This window comes from Anser anser, assembly GCF_964211835.1.
Source record: "Anser anser genome assembly, chromosome: 2".
NCBI lineage: Eukaryota > Metazoa > Chordata > Aves > Anseriformes > Anatidae > Anser > Anser anser.
Window position 1 is genome coordinate 52287084 of NC_139721.1, and position 23873 is coordinate 52310956.

Here is a 23873-nt window from a genome sequence, read left to right on the forward strand (position 1 = left end):
CAACGTTAAAAACTCATACAGCTTTTTACAAGGCAAGCAACTTGTTCCTGCTGTTGATGTGTGAAATGCCAGTCAGTGTAAAGACCACAGGATAAAGTCAAAAATTTTAGTATGCTCTCATATTTTGACTTAATTTGTCAGAAATGTCCTCTGGAAGGTAATTTAACATGAGATTAATTATTTTGCAGCATGTGGCATGGATTTTAGAAGTACTTTACATAATACCTGTTTTGTAAATGACCAAAGTACCAGAATACTGCAGAACTTTGTGTTCTTGTGTTTTCTTTTCATGTACTTCTGATATCATTAATAACTGTGCAAGTTTTATTCACACAAATCTGTAGTGAGACTGGCATTTATCTATCACTGGTAGATTGAGACAAAAGGTAAGTATTAAGATACGTTTTGAAAAATGTGCAAATTATTCCTTCCCCCTGCTCTCCCTTGCCCCATCTGCCCTGGTCCTAGTTTCTAAGGATATCCCTTCTGCTGAAAATGTGTTCTATACTTGAAAACAGAATGCAATAACTTAACCATATGTATGGAACAGTAAGCATCCTTTTCACTGAGCTCATTATATTATTTGTGATGTACAAGTGGTCTCACAGGCTTCCCAATGTTGGTTTTGCCCCTTGACTGAGTAATTATTAGCATATGACACAGCAAACAAATTATCCTTTTCATGCATAAATACCTTTGTTCATATACAATTCATCTGTACAACTCTGCAAAATACAGCATGAAGACTCCCAGTTGGCAAGTTTATATCATGCATTAACTACAGAGATGCAAAACACCATATATTCTGCAAGTCAGACCACATATCATCATTGCACAGTAAGAAACACCACAGATTTACATGTTTGAAGAAAATATAAAATGGTAATTTGTACATACAAAAAAGTCAACTTGAACTTCTACCCAATGCGAAATAAACTGCTCTTAAACAACCATGCTACTTCAGTTCTGTAAATGACATTACATGGACATTGTTACAGATCTATAAAGAATATCAACTTTGAAGTTTTTTTATGAACTAATGAAAAAAATGAAGTGAAAGAGGTAACCATTGTTTTCCTGTAAGTAAGCTTGTAGTCTCTGAGGAATTAAAAACAGATATTGCTTTCTGAAATAAAAGAGCCAGCTGGTTTGAACACCATTTAGTATCAGTAGCTTAAAAAAAAAGAGACCTTTTCCAAGAAAGATTGAGATCCAAATATGTAAGAAAAAGGTTTCATCTTTAGTTTGTAATTGCTCTTGAGACTATTTTATTAAGTAGATATCTAATCCTTGAACACCTATTATAAAATACTTTTTTTAAAGAAAAATAATTTTTTTCACTAAAGTGATACTTATTTCCTAACATTGTAGCTTTTCTTCTCAAGCCTTTCATTTCACAAGGTGATATATATACACAGCATCATTTTCAAAGTACCACTGATCTCGTAATTGTTAGCACTATTTCAGTGTTGTTAATAAGTGACCTATACAATGAACGTATCTATTATGAATTCAATTAGCCAGTACATCTAGGTATGTAGGATCATTTGCCTCAGAAAATCATTAGAATAGTCTCCCTAAGTATTACATGTTATGGCTGTAAAGTTCTTCCATGAACAGAATTCTTTCATTTTTAGAAGTAATTGTTTTAATATCATGACGCTTGCAATATTTCTACAGAGTTACAATAAATTCAGACGAATCCTCCTAATTCTACCTGTTTCATTCCTTACTGGGGTGAATTTTTCCCATTTATTCTACTTTGCCATCCTCATGCTACTGAAAAGCTACATTTACAAAGAGCTACAATAATATTTACAAAGAAAAGCTACAATAATATTTACAAAACTGTACAAAAATTCAGGATTAAGTACATCTCTGCAAAGAAAAGGTCTGTTAGAAGGAATGCCTAGGTTGAACGTTCTGCTATGGTATTTTCTCGCAGAATGGGATTGTATGATAAAATTACTGAAGTTCAAAGAGCAGTCAAAAAGACAAAAAATCATGAGGGTAAAACAGATGTAGAGCCGTTGACAACTTGATTGGACTAAACCATGCCTGAGTATTATGGCTGATGAACAGATAGGCAGAAGATACAAAACTGAAGGTAAAAAGGAATCTCCTTTGATATTCTGATGAAACACTTGCACGGATGCAGTTCCAGCACCTCAAAAATGAGGTACTACATTCTCCTACAACCCATTAAGCCAAGTTCACACTATGTGAATGGTATACTGCAAATACTCTGAAATTCTTTCAACTGTGGGATGGAAAGAGGATGAAAATTCTTGTGTACTGTGGACACCTGTGAGATGCTGCATGTCCCTGGAGCGTACTGGTTTTCAATACTTCTACTGGAGAAAGGAACTGTTGCCTTATTATGTATAGAAAGATACTGATGAGACCACTACTAGCATGCAGAAACCTGGATTTCATCCCCACTTCTCTTTACTTTCTTGCTAATGGCAGGAAAAAAAAAAAAAAACACAACAACAACAAATGCCACAGTAGAACAGTACCAAGAGTAATTCCTAATGCTGACTTTCAATATGGGATGTACATTGCTAAAATTGAAATTACAATGATGAAGGTAAGTGAGACTAGTAGTCCATAGGAGTGAAACTAAATATGCATCTATAAGCAGAGTTAGCGTCATAAACTTGCTGGAAAATTTCCACTACCTCTTATTTAAAAATCAACTATTACCATCCTATCACGATGTACATTGAAAACAGCTATCTTCGGTTTCTATTTATGCCTGGAGCATGAAATTAAGATTCAAGCGCAATTCTTACACGATTTTTTTGTGGGAACCTCATACCATCTATGCCTGCTGCAGAAGAATGGAAAACTCAAGGAATCTTTGACTGGATCCAGCAAAGGCACTACCTCAGCACATCAGGGTATTAAGAAGCTGAAACTTTAAAGCTGTTACAAATCAAACAAGCTATTGCAACCTACGTTCAAAATTAGCCCACAAATCTTAAAAACAAAACAAAACAAAAACCACCACCTTCTAGATCCAAGACATTGCCCTTAACAGTTGACATCTTTAGCTATGAGTTTTATGAGTTGGCCATACACTTTTGCCATCCAAAACACAGCAATTCAAGATCAAAACCTGGATTCTAGCAACCTAGAACAGTACATTTCCTTCACACAGTTAGAATTCCATTTCTTAAATTCTTAGTTTCTTTGGTATGAGAAATAAGATGATGAAAAATCTCTTCAGCTAGTTACAGGTGATGTTAAAATTTTCAAAGGGAAGAAAGTGAATGTGATGGGGGATAGCTATTAAAGTGTTGCCAGGACAGGTACAGGGCATCATGTGGAAAGGGAATGAAAGTTTCTCATATGCAAGAGTTAAAGGAAAAGCTATACAGGCAGCTCTTATAAAGAGATTTTCATCTACTAAAAGACACTGAAGATATGCATAAGGACAGGTTTACATGGCAAGCCAGATTACAAAAGTACTAGCTTTCATCATCATGGCTCCTGAGCAGATTTGCAAATGACATAGGCAATTCTTTCAGAAAGAGGGATACAGAAAGGTAGAAATACAGTGTATGATTTCAAAGCACTATGAAGTGTTTCTATAGACAATCTGCCAACGAGACAAGTTAAGAAGGCTAAAGTCAGCATTAGCCTCTGTCTTCCAATTACAGAGTCACAAATGACATACTGCTCAGTGACAAATGATGTCTGCTATCTTATATTAAGATGGTTACTCTAGCAGATGTTTTCAAATTATCCCAAGCTATGTCACAGGGAAAGGTAAAAGAACTGGAAATATGCCCAGAGAGACCTAGTGCACCAGCAGCCTAAGGGAGACTTTCAAAAAGTCATTTGGTATCCTCTCATGAGACCTTAACTAAAAAAACTCAATACAGAAAGAAACAGGAGAATAGAAATATGTTATATTCCTCACTGAAAGTTTTAAATATCTGACTACGGAATCACCAGGAAAACAAAGTGTTCACTTCATCTTACCTTGGACTGAGACACAGCCTGTGCAGACTGTTCTTCAAGGAAAGAACATAGGGAAAAAAAATAAAACCAAACCAAACAACAAAAACCATCCCACCCACAAAAAGAAAAATTACTCCAGAAAGCAGTGATCTTTATCATTGATCTGTGATGATGGAGTAAGGACAAAATCAGATCTTTTTATCATGAATGTCTCCACACAGTAATCCTGGTACTGACTCACAAAATAAAGTTAATCCCTGGTGGGAAAGATACGGACAGGTTTTTTTGGTACAAAACCTCTGCAACACCAAGGGGAAACTCTGTCCAAAAAAGAACACAGACAGACAAAAGAGAGGGACAGAGAGAAAGGAAATGATGACCCTTCCTTCTGAAACGGACTTGGAAGTAAGGTTCTGTCAGATCTTACACACAGAGCCAAAACAGGTCTTCAAGTCAAAAGCATGATAGTGAAAACAACTTATTTCTTTAAATCCCATACTCAGTTTGTATAGGTACAGGAACCCTGAAATATGAAGCAAATATGAAGCAAGTGAAGGTGTGTGTGTGTGGGGGAAAGATGTTGTAGAGGCAGGGACTGTGCTCATCCACTGTAGCATGGCTCTCAAGAGCTGCACTCTGGAAGGGTGAGGCAACAGGAAAAGCACACACCAGCAGACAATGTAACCACAAAAAGGAAGGTGCCAATGAATGCTGCTACAAGTTAAGGAATGGGTAGGTGTCTGGTCTTGACCTATGGTAAGGGAGAAAAATCTCTCTCTCGTTACCATGGAGATCCCCTTTTCAGGTTTCTTTGGATGAGCTTCATGCACGAGTGCAAAATTTGGAATAAGAGGAGAACAAGTATTAATTATGTGCCCCTGACAAAAATAGCCTTCTTAAATCTTGAGAGATAATACAACAGAGGCTGTAAAAATTAAGTTTAGTTACAGAGATTAAGGGTTGAATAAACTACTTCATGTTCCAGTGCCTTGAGCTGCTGCTTCTTAAAATGGCAATGCTCATCTGAGAGCGTTGCATCTGTCTACTACAACTTGGGTGAAAGCCTGAGTTACTGGATGGTATGAGCCAGGAGTGAAAAATGAAGCAAGAGGAAAATAAATATAAATAACGTGTGGAGTCTCCTTACTACTGCTTCTTGGTATGGGATCGACTCTATTTATTATACTAGGTCATTAATTATTCATACAGTTCTTTTTGTATTTCCAGATGGCAACATCACTGGCTAGTGCTACACTGAGATGCACCACCTTTACAGGAAGGACAACGTTGCAATATCTAACACAGATTACATTGATATACTTGCAAGTGTTAATCTCATAAGAAATAGACCAGAACGAGCCCCAGATTAAACATATATGGTCAACATGGGCCACTCTGGTGAGAAAAAGAAAGACAACTTAAATTCAGGCAGATATATATGAAAGAACACTATTTTATCATTTATTTTGAAAATACTTGATTACTTCCCTAATTAACAGCACATTTCACACCCATATGTTTCCATTAGCTTACACTATCTACTTTCAATAGCTCTGAAATGAACAATATCAGACAGGCCAGTAAGCTATACAGAAGAAAATAAAGAACTATGTTGTTGCCATTAAAAAAACTGACTCTTCCTATAATTATTAACAATGAATTTATCTCAGAATACCGTTTGGAGTTTTGGACCCATTGGAATCCTTTGAATCAGTGGACAGTGTCCAAACGCACCTCTTTTAAGTGAGGGGATATACCTGAAGCGCACACAATGGACCCACACACCACTGCAAGTTAGTGTTGCCTTTTTAAAGGTGTATTAACATTGAAATACACTCCAACATAACCAGCTAAGCACACACCATGCCTACAAGCACACCTACCTTTTATTTATAAGTATGCTAAGAACTTACACATTTTTAAGCTAGCTTCACATGTTGTCAGCGACATTTCTCACCATTTTTGCTTCTATTACTATTTTTTTTTCTTCTTTCTGTCTTTAACATTACATTTACACATCTCTGACAGGTGTAGAAAACAACATGAATGAAACGGGACTACCCGAAATCAATCATGCGTAAAACCGAAGTACTTCCCTTTAAACACTAATTACTCCATACGTTTTCTCCGAGATCAAATAAAAGCGTCAGCCTGGTTTAGAAAAGAGCACGCTACAGCAGCAGCCTTGCTGGCATCCTGAGCCGGGTTTAATGACAACAAAAAGACATAATTATATAACAGACCTTGCTAAACGCCCAATTTCCGCGGCGGAGCGGAGGGGATCGGGGCGGTGTGCGTGTATCCCAGTGAGTGTCCCTGTCCCTGTCCCCCCACCTGCACGTCTCAGCGCGCTGGAGGCGATGCGCACCGGTGCGGCGGGGGGCCCGCAGCTCCCGCGGGAGCGCTTTAAACCCCCCTCCCCCGGGAGGCTGCCGATGCAGTCACCGCCTCTCTTGGCTGCTAAACGCCCACACCTGCGCCTCTCCGGCCTCCCCAGGTTCCCGCCTCGGCACCTTTCCGTTATCCCGGCCTCCCCGGGCCGGGAAGAGGGGCTGCTCTCAAAGCACCCACTGGGAGCTTCAGGAGCCTCCGCTGAGGGATGGGCAGCAGCTGGGGAGGGCCGCGGTGAGCCCGACATTCCTCCTCCCTGCCATCCTCCCGGAGGCAGCCGAGCTCCGCTTCCCGAGCACCCCGGCAGCGCGGGCTCCTTCACGCCGCCTGCATCTCTTCCCTTCTCTTCCTTTCCCTTCTCTTCCCATCCTTCCCGGCCTGGGGTGTCCCCAGGGAATGGAAGTCCGGCTTGTCACCCCCTACGGCCCGGCCGGGCAGCTGCTGCTCGGCTCCGGGCGAGCCCCGCGGTTCTCTCGCCGGGGATGCACCGCGCAGCACCGCCTCTAGGCTTTGCTAGGAGGGAGGAAAAAAAAATAGGGCAAAAATTCACCGTGCTTCTCTTTTCCAGCCGAGGAGGGACACGGGACAAACTCGGACGGAACAACAGGCGATAACTAGTTGTGGAGCCCGCCCGGTGCCCGGGGGGCGGTGGGGTAAAGAGCACCCACCCCGGGGAGCGGGGGCTGCCCCTGTCCCTGCCCCCGCCTCGCTCGCTTGCTCCCCAGGGAAGGGGGCGCCCCCCGCGGCAGGGGAAGGAGGACTGCCCTCCTCGGCGCTATCCCTGGTGGCTGCCAAAATACCCGCGGAGAAGTGGGGGCGGGATAAAAGCCCCGCAACGCGAGGCCAGCTAGAAATTACTCAGTTGAATGATGCAGCAAAGCGGGGGGTGGGGGGGGGGGTGTCGATGTGAGGCTGGTCCTCCCGTTGCCACTCTCCAGCCCTGATTAATAATGCACGGGTTCCCTGCCGAAGCGAAAAGACCTCTCTCTTCCGCGCACACAGCAATTAATAGCAACCTTCATCCCGCGAAACCTTCGCTAAGCACTCCCACACGCTCCCAGTCTGAGGTGGCAGCTGCTAGGAGCACAATAGCGGCAACCTCTGCCTCACAGACCGGGGGGGCTGGGGAAGCGACACCTCTCGCAGCCGGCCCGATCCCCCAAGAAGAGAGTCCCGGGGAGCCGCGGGGAGCGGCGGCAGCGGCAGCCGCCGGCGCGGCAGGAGGGCAGGCTGCCTGCCTGGCGAGCGGAGGGCGTACCGCGCCGCACGCTGCCAAAACACGATCACCCGTCGGTATAGTCAGCAAACAGCACACACAAGCATTTACCTTTTTATGCCCGCCGTCCGTCAGTCAAGCATTTGAGGGAAAGGAGGAGAAAGGAAAGGAAAGGAGGAGAAGAAAGAGACAGAGAGAGAGAGACAGGCGGCTGCTAATCCCCGTGTAGAAAGACTTCCAGCAGCAGCAGCAGCAGCGTGTGTGTGTGTGCGTGTGCGTGCGTGCCCGGAGTGGAAGCACAGCCCTCCTGGCGATGCACCGGCTCTTGCACCGGAGTACTGTCATGTGCGTGTCTCGGTGTGTGTACCCATGGAGAAAAAAAAAAAAAAAAAAAAAAGAGAGACGGGGGGAGACGAGTCAGCCACACACCCGGCTGTGCACGGCTCGGGGGGGAAGAGGAGGAGGAGCCCAGCGCTCCCCAGCCCAACCACCGGAGGAGCCGCTCGCTACTACCGGCGGCCGGGCACCGCAAGCTGCCCCACGGCTCCGCAGCCCCGGCCCCTCTTTGCCCGCCTTCCCCTCCCGTTGCCAAGGACGCGCCTTCAGAAAAGACTCCTCCGGGGCCTTTGTCCCCGGGGCTTCTGCTGCACCCCGGGCAGACCGAGCCAAGGGGGATCAGCTGAAGAAGGAAGAAAAAAAAAATTAAAAAAAATCCACGTTTCTACAAAGAAAATGCCGTCCGGTGGGCGCCCCCAGGCCACGGCGACGCGCCCGCGCCGCTCCGCAGCCGCTCGGCCTCCTCTGTGGAGGGGGCTGCACCGTGTCCCCGGGGAAAGGCCAGCACCGTGCTCGCCGCGCCAGTGCCGCGCCGTGCCGCCCGGGGCCCCGCTGCCGCCCGGGAGGGGAGGGCGCCGCACGAGGCGTCTCGATCCTCCGAGAGCGGGGCTCGGGAATCAAGGGACGCGGGACTGCCCCAGAAGACGCTGGTAGAGGAATGACCCTGGTAGAGGCACCCCCGGTGCGTGGGGGTCGTGGTGGCAGTGAAATCTCTTGTAGTTTCTCCGTGGGAGTGATCAGTAGCAAGGATGTGGGGCAGGAGGGAGCAAGGGATGGCAGGAAGGCATGAGTATTGGTGAAAAACCCTGCGTGAGTTGCCTTTGATTGTATTTTTCGGTTTACGACACAGCTAATGGAAAGCAAGAAGTGCAAAATATATTCACAGAAATATACATACGTATATGTTTGCAAGTATTGAAACTGAAAACACGGTGAAAGGCTGCGCTAATGCACAGACACTCTGACACTTGCATGCCCAGTCAAGTAAACTCAAATTTCGACTTCAGGGCATGAACTACTAAAAGGTATTGAACAATGATTATATGTTCAAATCAATTATTTGCCAAATAGTAAATATAATATCCATATTATAGATATATATCTACAATTGTATATAAATTATATTTCGACGTACAGTTCAGGAAAGAGCAAACTATCCTTGTAGTCATTCACGTAAGGTCAATTGTTGGTCATGCTAGCAAGTTTCAAAATATGATTTCATAAAGCCCCAAACCAGCAAAAGTTTGTGAGAAATATCCTTGCTATTTTATTCTTTATACAAAACTGGTAATATGTATGTGCTAAAAGTTAGTAGTAGAAAAAGGGTTATTTTAAGACCTAAATGACACGGATGAAAAGTTTTGGTAGGGATATCATTTATAATGTTATACTCATTTCTGTTTCTTTACAGTGGATGATGGAGATCTAATGTCTTGGGGGCACAGAAAGGAGTAAGAGATGTTGACATTTTAATTACAAATGTAGATCATATCTAGTCTAGGAAATTCTGATGACTGATAATTATGTTAATTAGCAACCAACCAACAGATGAAGTAGGAAAAAAAAGGTCAATCTATTAATAATTATTTTTTTGGTTACAGATATAATAGGTGGTGTAAAGAGAAAATAATCAGAAAGATTGTACATCTTACTAAGATTTATCTGTTCACAATAAAATACTTTGAGACTTCCCACAAGTCCTGCAATAAAATCAAAAATACCAGATTTGTTGTTGCTAAAGTTGTATAAACCAATTCAGTATGACATAGTTAATAAATTAGTAAGTAAATAAATTAATAAGTACTCCAAAGCTTTTATTTTTTATCATTTTTCTTCTTCTTTTATTTTTTAATGTAAAGATACACATGCTCTTTTGATTCTTTAAGTGAAACACAGATGCTGAATCTGAGCTAACTCAGGCAAATAAGTTAAATAGTGAAAATTTCAATGTTTTGATTGATGTTTGTACATACAACTGTACCCTGTGCACTAGATTAATTCATGTATTAGAAGAAATTTTCTTGTCATCATGATATGTATTTTCAAACTAGCTTCAAATGCAGCATAATCTGTTGTTTAAAATATGAAGATGTGTACACCTCGTAGGAGAATTTATGCAATCTTTCTCTGTATTTATGTGAAAATTTAGCTTGTCCTCCATAGGCTTATGAAGTCATAAGGCAAGTTTTGTCATGTTATATGTGATAGTTCTACATAAATATTTGTACTTCATATGTTGATTATATTAGTTAGTAGAACTAGATAGTAAATGAAAACATAACATTTTGGGGCTTCACGCAAACTTCTAGCAAATGACGGAGGCAGTTTCTTTTGAAATTTGGAGAGTTAGAAGGAAACAGTAGACATTTGTGCATGAGGCTATCAGAATTCAAAATACAGGCTGGTATGGAAATTTTCTTCCTTTTTACTTGCACTCCTTAGATTGAATCTAAACCATTCAGTCACTTTTCTGGATGCTCCTTGTTTGCCTGACTTTAGTCCGGGTCAACAGGGTGGAAAAGGGAAGTCTTGTCATAAATTGTCTTCTGAACTGATCTAGAGGAATCTGAATCTTGGAGGAGTAATAAATTGAAGTTGTATTTCATAATGATGTAGATGTTCTTTGTGGGCTGCTCTTCCTTTTAACATTAGGAATAGCAGTTCTCTGTACTAGTCATCTTAGTACTCATGGGTGTCTTCAAAGATATGCAGCTTGGAGGGGGAGATTTCTAGGATGAGAGTAAAGATTCTTCACAGGGCTGGGTGAAAGATGGCACACGCAAAGAAAACTGAGAACAGCCTGTGAAGCAGAGGGTTTCAGTACAGACAATAAACAAATGTAGGTGAACAAGGAACAAATGAATAAAGAAAAGCCTAGAAGAAAAATGTTTGGAAACAGTTTTCAGATCAGAAAAATAGGAATCAGAAAGGCAACATTTTAAAGGGCCTGGGTAGCTGAGATAGTTCAGTATTAATATTTTCAACCAACTGTAGTTTAACTTTCAGTAACCCAAAATGCAAATATCCTTATGTATTACACTCATGCTTTCAGGATCTCTTTCTTCCTGAACGAAATTCTGTTTGCTTTGACTGATTGTGAAAGCGGTCATCTTATGGACTGTCATTACTAGATAATTAAACTAGATGTATGCTTACATGATCTTCTTCAAATGCTGATATTTACCATGTTACAGAATTTAGGAGTTTGAAAATAGTTAGTTTTTGTGCATCGCTGCCCTCTACTGGAGAGAAGGTCAGAACCACTCGATTAACTAGCTTTTACTAAGCCTCAGAGCCTCTATGGCTTTTTGGTATTCCACATTTATTGTTGAATTATCTTTCTATGACTGAGGCTTACAAGTGTGAAGTTGTGGATGGTCAGCATCCACAAGATTTCTTTTTTCTTTGTGAGTTCAAATAACTGATCGTACAATTTGCCATCTACAGTTTGTTGTCACAGAAATATGACACAAAATGATGACTAAGCAACGGTTAAGATTTTAAGATGTGTGTCTTCCATTAACTTCTGGGGAAGAGGCATCTAAAGTCATCACAGAGACTCTGAAAATCTTGAGTGGTGCTGCTTTCTAAGTATTTGCCTGTAACTTTGCAGATAACTTCATCACCTTTCACATCAATATCTAAATCCTTTGGTTCACTCTTCATTGCATTATAGAAAAATTTCCTTCCATCCCTCATCCTACTCTGACCTGTCATGCCTTCATACTTACCATTCACTGTCAATATTGATATTGCCACAGTACCACATTTTTGTTCAATTTTCATTCTCCTTGCAGACTGGGCATGAGCAGAGCAGCTGAAACATGGAGAGTATAACAGTGATATTCTCTCTGTTTCCATGTCTCATTTCCTCCACCTACTGTCAAAACAACTCTTGCATGTCAAGAGCAATTTCAGTAGAAACACACAAAGTTTTCCTGCTGAGGAGGCACACACATAGCCAAGGCACAAGAAGAGCTGGGAGGGATGAGGTCTGCTCAGAGTACACAGTAAAGAAAGTTTCACTATCGAACTCAAGATATGTCTTCTACCTACACAATAGATGTTATAATATTTCTTTTCATTTTTAGCTTTGCCACACGTAGATCAGTTTTACAAAGATCACATGCATGCTTTTCTCATTCCCTTCCCGTATCAGCTGGTGCTTCGAGGCAAGAAAACATTCTGAAGGTGGCTATGAGGGTATCTCCAACATGGGCAAAAGAACACCTTTAGCCGCTTCTGCCTCTAATCTGATTAATGGCAGAACCTGTTAACCTGAAACTGTTTTTCTCCTCTCCCTCTAAGTAACCTGGAGAAGACATCTGTCTAGAAAAATTATTTAAAATGCTTTCAGTTTCCTGATATTATAAATATATTATACTGAACAGACTTAATATCTGCCACACCCAGAGTAAGGTTTTTTTGCCCTATTCTATTGTGTTGCACTGAAAGTGGTGATATTCTAGGTAGATGAATTGTGTGGGTTGTCTCATTTAATGTTATCTAATTATTTGCTATAAAAAAAAACATTGTAACAAATTCCTCTCCCTAACCTAATAGATAATGGGAAAGAATTAACAGGTCATGGAGTAAAGCAGCTGTTCCCAGTGAGTAAATCCTAAGTGACCCGTGCCCTCCAAGGAAAATGTAAACAGGTAACAGTTCACCTTGTAGAACTACATTGATTACCACGTGCTCACAGTAAAGGATGGATGATAAGAATGCCTGGTGAGCCACTGGCTACTCATCCAGAAAATTTGGAAAAGAGTAGCAGCAAATACACTATCAGCTTAGCGTAACTACTTAATATAGAGAAAAAAAAATCTTCAAGTTTAGCATTGGTTTGGGATTGATACATATTGTTTTATGACTAAGTAAAAAAATGCTTTGTTAAAGGTGTTATTCTTGTGACCTTCAGGCTATCAAAGAAACCTGTAATTCCACAAAACCTAGGACTTTCAAGCTCTATCAAGAATTAAGGCAGTATCTGTCTGGTGAATGAGGTCTTTGTTCTGGAAGATGTAAAATAGATTTGAGAACGACATATTCCTTCCCACCCCTCAAATCTTTGTTCAGTGTTAGAAACAACCACCCTATTGGTTTTCAACCAATAGGATGTGCTTTGGTGATATCAACGGCAATCTTATTTTTAATAAACATAAAGAGAAGTGGAAAAATTCAAATGAAGAATGAAAAATTCAAATTCAGATGAATAAGCCCATGAAATTCCCTCTGTAAAATGAGTATTTTTCCAGACATTGAGATACAGCAAAGCTCAGAGAATGGCGAAGTACAAATTTGTTTGTAAACATCTGCATCAAAGAGGTGCATTCAATTTCCTAATTAAAGAGTGCTATAATAACTTATGATATCACATTTTTAAAGTACATGTATATAGATCTAAGTGGAATGCAATACAACCATAGGAGTATTTTTATTCCTTTTGACAGAATAGTGAAGAAACATAAAGCTTTATAAGAACCTCACATGAATGAGAAGACTAGTAATCATGTAGAAAATTGTCTCTTACTTAGGACTTTAAGTGAGGTATTTTTAGATAAAATGATATATTTTATTGCTGCATTAATTCCTGAAAAGGCAGCACAAATAGCACAAAGCAATCAGAGCTAGCTGAAAATTACCATGACTAGTTTGTACAGAAACTGCTTTTCTCTACCACGTGAGCTAGGCTTACTCTTTCCCTTCTACAGGTAACAGTGGGAAATGCTCTTTATCTGCTCAGACCAGCTGCACATCAAGCAGCCTGCAACAGTCAGCTGAGATCCAGACTGAGACCTGGGGTTCATTATTCTAGTAATTCTATCAATTCAAACCTACTTGAATAATTAATAATTTAATCATATACGGCGTGAAGCATGATGAGAAAAATAAAACTTCGTACTTTTATTTAGCAGATGGAAAGTTGTTTACCAAGAGAAGTGGAAACTAGCTGGCTTCTTATATTTTTGTTTTTGATTTCAGAAGTATGGTTGTGATTTGAATCTAGCTTAGCCTGTGTAAATCACTAAAATATTCTTAAAAGAAAGTCTTTCATACTACAGCCTTACTGAAGCAACAGTGTTCTTGAGAGCAGTCCAAAGAATATTCAGCAGGACTTTGTGATGCGGGAAATCAACTCCCTTCCCATCCTTAAATGACTGGAAATAAACCAATGATTGATAGATTTGTCCAGATTTACTGTTGAGCAATAATCTTGCCATTTTTATAGAAATGTGGGTAAGGAGATAGAGCTTTTGACTACCTATTAAACCTATCACAGAGCAAGAAAGGAATTATGCAGAAACTGCATTAAAGCAGAAAGAAAAATGTCTTAAGTTTTAGAGATGAGATTGTTCATTCTTCTGATTTTTTTTTTTTTTTTACATTATAAGAAAAGGAGTCAACAATTTGGTCTGTTCATTGTTCTTCACTAGTTTTTTATATTTTTGTACTTGATATACAAGTAGCAAGCACTACACAACTGTCAAAAAAAACCATATTCAAGATTAAACCCAAATTTTTATAAAATGCTCAACTGCTTTCCACTTTGTGCTTGAAAGATATGCTGATATCTCACATTAGAGTGTTTCTGGGGAGAGCTTTCAACAGGGACTTTTAACAGTAAGACTCCAGAAAGACCGATAATTAAGACTTCCATCAATAAAGGTGTCAGTCAAGTATGGGAAAGGAATTATTTTAAGGCACATTAAGGAGCTGATAATGTCAATGAAGATAGCATAGGTGGATATGTCAGGAGTGCTTTTCCTCCCATGGAACTAACCAGGAATTTTACAATGAAGGTAGCAGCAGAGTAGGATTACAAAACATTTTATCAGATTGTAAGGAGTATTACTTCCTATTTTCCATCAGTAATCTGCAAAGTGCCCCAAACTGACATAATATAACAGTATCAGTGTATTTATAATTAAGAGCGGTCTTTCATGGAGGGCCTGTAGTTAAATTAAAGACAACCCAAAATCTATACAGAAAGAAGCTACCTAAGATGTTTTTAAAACTCTGTTGAGAACACTTTTCAACAATTTTTTGTCTCAGGGTAGACATTTTTTCAGGTAGTGGTACAATTTTACAGTTGCTCACAAAACATGGCCTTAGTATGGAAGGCAATGCTGAAAGTTTTAGTTTAGTATTAGCAACTGAACAAGTGAGGGCTTCTCAGATCTCCTGAAATTCCCAGACTTCTGTATTTCATCAACTGAGTTATAGCTGCATTATTCCAGAGAAGTCCTTTCTTGTTAAAACATGCATATATAGAGGATGTTCCTGTTTCTACAGGAGTTATGAAAAGTCATGCAAACCTCTTTCAGAAGTTCTCTATGAATAGTTATGGAAAAATGTGTGCATTAACATTATTCTCCTCTGCATTCTCTACAGCAGTTTCTGCCAGGTATTTGGGGCTTTTTCACCCTCCAAAAGCAGGGAGGACAGTTTGTTCAAGATGTTGCCAGCACTTGTTGAATGGCATTGCCCTTTTTCGATATGAGCAGTATTCTGACAGCATCTGTTCCCATTTCTAGAAGCCCTCAAAACAGGCACAGCAGACTTGAGATTAAGGCAATCAACATCGTGACTAGCAACTATTAAGCAGGTCCAATACTTATACCAAATTTAGTTTAACACACTCTGGTCAAATCTGTCGATATCTCAACCCTTCGTGCCCCATGTTGGGCGCCAAAAGGGCTGTTGTGGTTTTTGGTCAGTGTACTTCTGCTATTGAACGTTCATTTCCAAATAACTGAAGCAGCCTTCAGAATTAAAAACCAACCAAGCAAACACCACCACCAAATTTTTATATGTGAGGGAGGATAGAAGGTTTATAACTCCTGTAAGAGGAAATATTTATGAGCTTCTTCCAACATCCTAGCTACCAGCTATCGAGAAATTTTTATTTTCTAATAATCAGTACACTAATCTGCAATTAGTCTTCAGTTGAGATAGCACAGTCTTAGAGATCTACAAGACTCTGTAAAGTGCTGTGTATCTCAGTATATTTTATAAAGTTTTTTGAAGGCTGCAGTAAAACATATCTAACAGCATTCTTGTATAAATCATTCCTGCACAACTGAGCCCCAGCACCGAAGACTTTGATCTGACCTGGTAACATTTCACTCCTAAAAGCTTGTAAATAAAAATAAAAAACCCACTTAGCTCCTCTTTTAATACACATTAAATTTTATTTTAATGTTAAAATGGCATTCAGTAAAGGACACAAAACTACTGTGAATAAATCACCATGCATACACAATACAGTATCTCTGAAGGTTGAAAACTTTGGCCGGAACTTTTAGCATATTGTACAGTGTCTGACACCAATGGTGTAAGGAAAAAGAATTTGGCCAACGACAAGAGATCAGATTCTCCTGCCTATGAAAAGTGCGACAGTACAGCATAGTCAGCAATTTGGTGATTAGTTATACATTGGGGAAGAACTTCTGCTATATAGCTTCTTTGTGCTTCTTTGGTGACACAGGAAGGCTATAAAGCTGGCATAATTGACTGCCATGGAGGGAAGCTGAAGTCAAGAAAAAGGGCAGCTTTCAACTTGTTTGAAAACGAGTGACATCATATATGAGAGTTGGATTTTCAGGAAAAATCATTTTGATATTTGATAATTAAATGTGCAGCTGTGATCAAGAGGATGCAATGGCCACCAGGATGACCAGAGAGCAACAAAAGGGACAGAATATTTTAAGTGTAGGTAAAATGTTTAAAAGATATTACTAAGAATAGCACCATAGGGTCCTGTGTTAATTTCTTTTCAATTATTCATCCATTTTTTTAAGAGTTTTTTAAACTGTCGTACTTGAAAACTCAAGCTGAGGTTAAAAAACAGGTGCTGTTCATTCTGTATCACTGAAGGACAGAAAGATTCAGGAGTATGCCATTGACTTAGTGCTTAATAACATTGCTTTTTAAGCCACAGATAAAACAGTCATATCTTGCACTAATACAGTGCTTCAGCAGGGTTAAGAAGAATAAAAAGCAGTAATACATGATTTTGTCTTTAAAAAGAATAATAACAATTGTTTTGAAGAAAGAATGCTTATGGAAAGAAGTGGCTTTTTATTGAATCATATTTTATTTTCTACTGTATATGCCATAAATCTATCTGTGAAGAGGTGAGATGAAATTATGGTGTCCTTGAAGTTACCAACCTGACCTGTTACTTCATCTGTATCTGGTCTCTGGAGCAGACTCCTGAGGGAAACTGTGGAAGTCCTATTTCTTCATCATTAAATTACTGTTTTGGAGAGAGATTATACTTGAGATTATAGTCCTTCTGCCAAAGTAGCTAAAAAGTCCTATTCAAAGATAGTGTGTTTTCGTTTGTTTATTTTGTATTGATTTACATGCATATTTAAATTGATAAATTCACAGTCTTAAAGTGAAAAGTAAATCCTAGAGCTTGCTAAATGCTATTATCAATATCAATCTGTGACAAATGACCACGGTATCTCTCCTTTCTCAAAATTTAGTACTTTTTCTCTCTATAGTCTGTTTATTATCCAATATTCTTTAATGAAAAGTAGCAGACTATAAGAACCAACAATAGCCCATCTTTATCTCCAAGATGAAAATGTTCATTTTATATGAGCTGTTTTAAATCCCCAGGGAACTTTGAACCCATGACCACTGACCAGATTCTTACCTTCACGGACAGATGTAAATGGTGCCTATTTTAAGAAGACAGAATTTATTCAGAGATGAAGCTCATACAGTTTAAATTCAAAAGGGCTGATCAGCTGGTTTCCTATTAATCAGGTTTTTGTTTGTTTGTTTAATTTAAAGTTTAATAATTTGATTTACTTTTTCTTTAAGTCAACCTGAAATGTGCTCAGAAGACAAATGGTTCTCCTTTGCCATGAAAACAAATTAGCATCAAACTAGCACCAAATAAACCAGCTTTGAATATTTACAACCTGGTATCAAAGTGGACTCATAGAGGAGTTAGCCAAAGGCCAATTACAAGCTGATCTAGCTAAAGCCAGTGTATTCTGAACCTAGGACAATCTGGATTTAGGCCAAGACCTAGGACGGAAGGAGCTTTACTGGATGATGAATTATCTCCTGCTGTCAGCAGGCAGTAGAAAGACATACATTCTCATCCTCCTGGACTTCTTAACCTGGAATTACTCATTGTAAGAGAAGATAACAATTCCCCTTAAAGCTGGCATGAATCCAGAGAAATATATTCTCAATTGCCTATGATGCTTTGCTTGCTTATTTTCTAGCATTTCTGTGAATATAATCTGTAATCTGGCCTATATATTGGAAATTTTATCCCTCTGCATCCCATGCAATCAAAACAGCTCTGTGCACATAAAGGATACACCTCAATATAGCAGCTGGCTTTCAAGAAAAGAGTATTTAATATTCATATATATTTTTTTTAATGCCTAGGAACCATGCTTAGGATGATTGATTTTCCTGCACAAAGTACTTTGCAAATACAGAACAAGAGTATCTTTCAGAGATCTAATAAATGGAGAATAAAACCAGAGGAAAAACTTGTACACAGATAGGAGAGTGCAAGGAATGAATGAGGTTGAAGCTAGTCAAGGTAACAAAAGCCTAGCTCTGCAACTAGCTGTATACCCAAGTGGAAAGATTGCTGGCTTAAGGCCAACTCATTCATTCAGCTAATAGAAGAATGTTCTAATATCAAATGTGTTATTAACGCTTTCACTGAGAATTTATTAAGCAGGTTCAAGGCACCCATTACAACTTCTAAATATAAGTAAAACCATCTAGAATTCACTTTGAAAATGCATTTAAGAAATGCATTGTATGGAAAGGTATCAAAAACTCACATCTCAGGATTTTCTCTATATTAATCACGAGTTTGATCTGGGTAAGGGACTATGTAAATGTTCAACCAGCTGATTTCTCAAAACATTTTACCACATCCATGTGTCTGAAAAGGTTCCAGTGAGTCACAGACAGATACACTTTATAAAACAAATCTAAACACAAGAACAAGGCCACTTAGTTTTAAAAGTTAAGGATGTGCTTGCAGTGCAATAAAAGTTAATCAGAACTAATGCTTGCATATGTTCTTATAGGCATCACATTAATCAAGTGTAAAGCAAACGGAGGGTGCTATATATGGCCAAATTTATCGCTCTATGGAAAGGTTTTCCCACAGAAGCTAACAGATTTTTGGAGGGAACTTTCTACATCTTCCAATATGATACTTTCCACATAATGCCCTTTAATGCAGTCTAACTCTGCCCATGACAGAGTCAATCCACTTCCACCCTCTGGTAAAACAAACAAAAACAAACAAAAAAACACTTTAGACTGCTATTGGTAACAAAGTATTTTTCAGTCCAGAGGATTTTTTTGAGGTTTGACATTATTATAAAATTTGAGTTCTTGCTGCTGTAATGTTGTATTGATGTTTTACCCTTCATTGGTGAAGGACTCCGTGAAAAATCTGATGCTTGTTATGGTGAAGGTTAAAACTAAACATTTATATGCTCAAGAATCAGATTATTAGGCAGGAAGTGGTAGGACAGGGAGAAAAGTGTAAGGTTTTAAAGGTAACCTCACTGTTGCAAGCTGAGTTGCTTTCTTCATAATCTTACTAAAACAAAAAAAGCATTTTTTTTTCCCATGTGATAAAGGAATGTTTCCTTTCTACACTGAAGTGTATATAAATCTTGCTCATGGGTCAGCATTATCTGAAAGGTCCCATTAACTATCTGCTCACTTCTATAAGATTTTGAAGTGTCGAGTCCTCTGTGCTCAGCGTTACAGGTTTAGGTTCACAGTTCAGTGACAGCCAACAAGGCTATTCTTAAGGTTAAGGTGGAACACATGCATAAACATTTACAGAATTAGTTTTTTTTCCTCTCTGTCCTGGAGCATACTCTCTTTAGTCTTTGCAGCTTTACATACTGTTCTCTGAGAAGCTCCTTGTGTCATTGTTCAAAACACATTTTGTCAACTTGCCTTTCCCTACATGGTTTCACTGGTGCCTTGCTAGTTCTATTGTCTCCTAGGAAAGGATGCATATCCTTGCATCAAGGAGTTGTGTCAAAAAAAAAAAAAAAAGAAAAAAATACCCATTTAAATGCTAAACTTTAAACTTTTAACACTTAAAAAATTTCTATGGACATTATTGACAACTTAATGTGGTGAACGAACAAGTAAAATCAAAGTCGAAAGTTAATAAATTATATATTTCATAAGTAATTTCAGATGTAAGCACATACATTACAAAATACAATCGGACAGTCTTTTCACCATGTTTAAACAACACTTAAGGCTCCTCTCCTAACCTAGAGTTTCTAGGTGCTCAGCTAAACATTAATTCTTCTCCCTACCTAAGCAATTTATCCACAAATGGCTTAATACATACCTTTGAGCCTCCAATCTTGTTTCTACAGCCAGCACAGGATCCTGATGGCATGCAGAACTTCTCACTCTAGAGGAACTCAGCACATGACTGGAGCTGTACCTCCATAGTAGCAAGGTGCCAGTATGACCCAAAAGGAGACAGCTTGCTCCAGGGAACCGTCAGAAGGTGTTGACAGTTTCAGTAGGATTGAATTGCTTTTTCTTGGCAGTAAAGAATCCACTGCCATATCAAAATTGCAAGGCCTGCTCCTCAATGGTCATATGAATGCCCAGGGCTTAAAGAAAAGGGCAAATGGTTAATGGTTTTAAAATAAAGGAGAGTACATTTAGAGGGTAGATGTTAGGAAGAAATTCTTTACTGTGAGGGTGGTGACGCACTGTAATAGGTTGCCCAGAGAAGCTGTTGATGCAAGATCTCTGGAGGTGTTCAAGGCCAGGTTGGATGGGGCTTTGGGCAACCTGGTGTGGTGGGAGTTGTCCCTGCCCATAGCAGGGGGTGTGGAATTAGATGATCTTTAAGGTCCCTTCCAACCCACGCCATTCTATGATTCTATGATTATAAACCCTAAGTGTTAAACACTCTGTACTAAAGTGCTAAATCCTACAGTACTAAAGCACTGCAAAGCCCTAGAATACTCTACAGACATTTAAACTCCCTGACCAAAGTCTATACCTTTCTCTGAAACTCAGTACTTTGATATTAAATTTAAAACTCCTGACCTATTTAGCTATTTTATGAAGAAAAAAATCGTGTCCTCAGAAAATGTATTATAACTCACACCAATTCTTCCAGTGGCTTTCTTCAACTTCAGTCTCTGTTCTAATCTTTTTTATATTTAGTTCTACCAGCTAGCTCTCACCCAAATCTCAGTCTCTTTCAAATACTGGTTCATTCATTCCACTACATATGCTGGAGCAGCAAAGATGGATAATAACTATGCATAAGGATGTAGATAATAATGCTTGAATTTATGTACATCAAGAATACTGTCTTCAGAAAGAAATATGTAAAGTACAAGTGAAATTAAGAACAGGAGAGAGAGAAAAAATGCCATGAATATAGTCCCTTACATATTTTTATTTCACTCCTGTGAAAGGCAAACTTCCTAACACTAATAACCTACAACAATTTATTTATTTATTTATTTATAACAAACAAGGGCATGGAAAATGAAAGTAGTTCTATTATGAAATTATTTACCAAACCGTCCTGTGTGATATTTCTGCAATTCTTTGTTCTCCTCATAAAAGACTGCTAAATCATGATAGTGTTCTTTGCAATGTGTGAAAATAAACAGGCAAGAATTATTCAGTAATTCATTTAAGTGAAATTCAATAAACACAAAGAAAGAACATACATTAAATATATCTTTATGTTCATGTAATCCATGGTGTAGCCATAAGATTATCTGGTGTTTTGAGAAATTCACACTGCTAATATCAAAAAATATTCTTCTGTAACAGTTTTGCCATTCAACCAGTTGTATATACCCTAGTACAGTGTTTGAAAGCAAATGTAATAGAACCATGCAAATAGAAGCAAGGGCAGTCAGGGAAAATTTAGAAGAGCCATCAAAGCTCATTTATGTAGTTTATTCAATATATTCATAGTAATAATATATTACTATATATAATATAGTAATATATAATAATATATATTGAATAACTATATTATTATATTATTCAATATATTCAATATAATATAATTATTTATTCAATTATACACATAATGCATATTCACTGTGTACAGAAAACCAATATGTTAAATCCAACAGTTTAAATCATTCAGAAGCTTATTCTCTTATTCTGTAAACACCTACAAAAAGGCATGTGATTTCCTCTTTTTTTTTCCTGTTTTGTTTTCATGAATTGAAGCACAGAAAGTAAGTTATATGACTTTGCAGAAATGTTTCAGTTAATGTTATCTTATAGAGAAAATTCTTCTAACTTTATTGCTTAAATACAAAGATGCCATTGTAAAATGTCATTAGCATTCCTGCTAAATTTGAAAAAAACACCACAGCAATACAGAAGACTAGATTAGAACCTTGTTACTGTGCAGGGGAAAGCTGAAAAATACAATTATTTCCTTTGTGTACTGCATTTCCACTACAATCAAATGTGAAGTTACCATTCTCAGTCTTACCATTAGGATATTCAGCAGTGTGGGATGGGGAAAATGTACTAGATGGGAGAAATGTACTGTGCAGTGAAACAAAATAAAAATTTAAGTGCATGCTATTTACAAAAAGCATGTTAAAAATAGAAATAAAGACAGCTGGCAATGAAAAAGTATGGGAAGGTTAGAGTATTGATCCATAGTAATATAAACATCCAGTACACCTCAGCTTTTTCTAGTAATACATCTACGCATGTACATATTTTAGAATTGCTTTTTCACATTGAAAAAGCATGAATTAGTACTAATGATGTGAAGATGTCTCCCAAACTATTCATAACTGAGGGGAGTTACTGACTGTTAAATTAAAAAATGAAAATGTACACGATGCTAAAAACTAAACTAAATATATATTATATAACTAACTATAACTATTATATATAATATATATAAAAATAAATATATAAACTAAATATATATAAAAATGAAACTGTCATACTGTCAAATGTCATAACAATCATTTTTTAACTTGTAAACTTACTGGAACAAAATATATTATTAACATGTCTCAAGTTGCTACCAGGACAATGTTGAATTTATGTTTAGCATTTCATAGACTATATATATATATAAGGATTTGAACAATAAGAGTAGATTTGAAAGAACGTAGCTACAACAGAGATTGCTATCTAATAAATGTAGCAATAATAGAAAATCTTCTTAGAAACAGTTTCTAACATAAAAAGAATACAGATATGCCATAGCATATGGGTATTAAAAAGGGCCTTATCTCTAGAAATATGTATATTAGTCATTCAGATGCTTAATTTGATATGTAACACCTATATATGTTAAAATACTCTGATAAAATACTCGGAATCTTCAAGTGCTATTATATAAGCCAAAATATTGGGAAAAAAATAGAACTAGAATCCCCCTCAGAACAAAACTCTTGTCTACCAACAGCAGGTAAGTGCTGTGGAAAGTACAGGGAGCAGATATGCTTTATGACTAGAAATAAAGAGGTAGACTTTTTGGCACACTAGTATTACTTAAATACTGATGCATATCCACATTCTCTCATTATGCTCATAATTAAGAAAGTTATTTGAAAACAGAAAAACAAACAAACAAGCAAAAAGATTGACCTCTTAATGCTATGCACAATTTTCAGGGTGCACAATTCTTGCACTATATTTCTCTGATATACAGAACCTTATTGCATTCTATGTACCACCTTTTTGTCTACAAGAGAAATTGAAGTAATAATGAATATTTTGCCACCAAGAGACAATTTTGTAAGTGCTGGTGTTCCCAACATCCAGGTTTTGGACTTAAGTAATTTCAGTTTGGACATTATTAAAAGTTGGAGTTTCCTGGAACACTGAAATTACTTAAAATACATTTTGACTCAATGTTAGCATTTGTTGACAAAAATGTTGAATATCCAACTACAAC

At 38.3% G+C, this 23873-nt stretch overlaps 2 protein-coding genes across 6 annotated transcripts in view; both read right to left on the minus strand.

The window, feature by feature from the left end:
- Positions 1 to 7694, minus strand: part of LOC310894171 (uncharacterized protein) — an 88147-nt gene extending 80453 nt beyond the window's left edge. For both annotated transcript variants that reach the window (XM_083823978.1, XM_083823979.1), the window contains exon 1: positions 6213 to 7694. In XM_083823978.1, the coding sequence (XP_083680104.1) occupies positions 6213 to 6607 (395 nt within the window). In that variant the 5' untranslated portion in view covers positions 6608 to 7694. The remainder of the gene's footprint in view (positions 1 to 6212) is intronic.
- The window catches only part of DLGAP1 (DLG associated protein 1), a 416642-nt gene extending 408168 nt beyond the window's left edge, over positions 1 to 8474 (minus strand). For 2 of the 4 annotated variants that reach the window (XM_083823965.1, XM_083823962.1), the window contains exon 1: positions 7688 to 7910. The gene's annotated coding sequence lies outside the window, so the exon portion shown is untranslated. Of the gene's footprint in view, positions 1 to 7687 lie in introns of all 4 variants that reach the window. The other 2 variants (XM_083823954.1, XM_083823958.1) reach the window with 2 other exon arrangements.
- Between the last annotated feature and the right edge of the window lie 15399 nt (positions 8475 to 23873).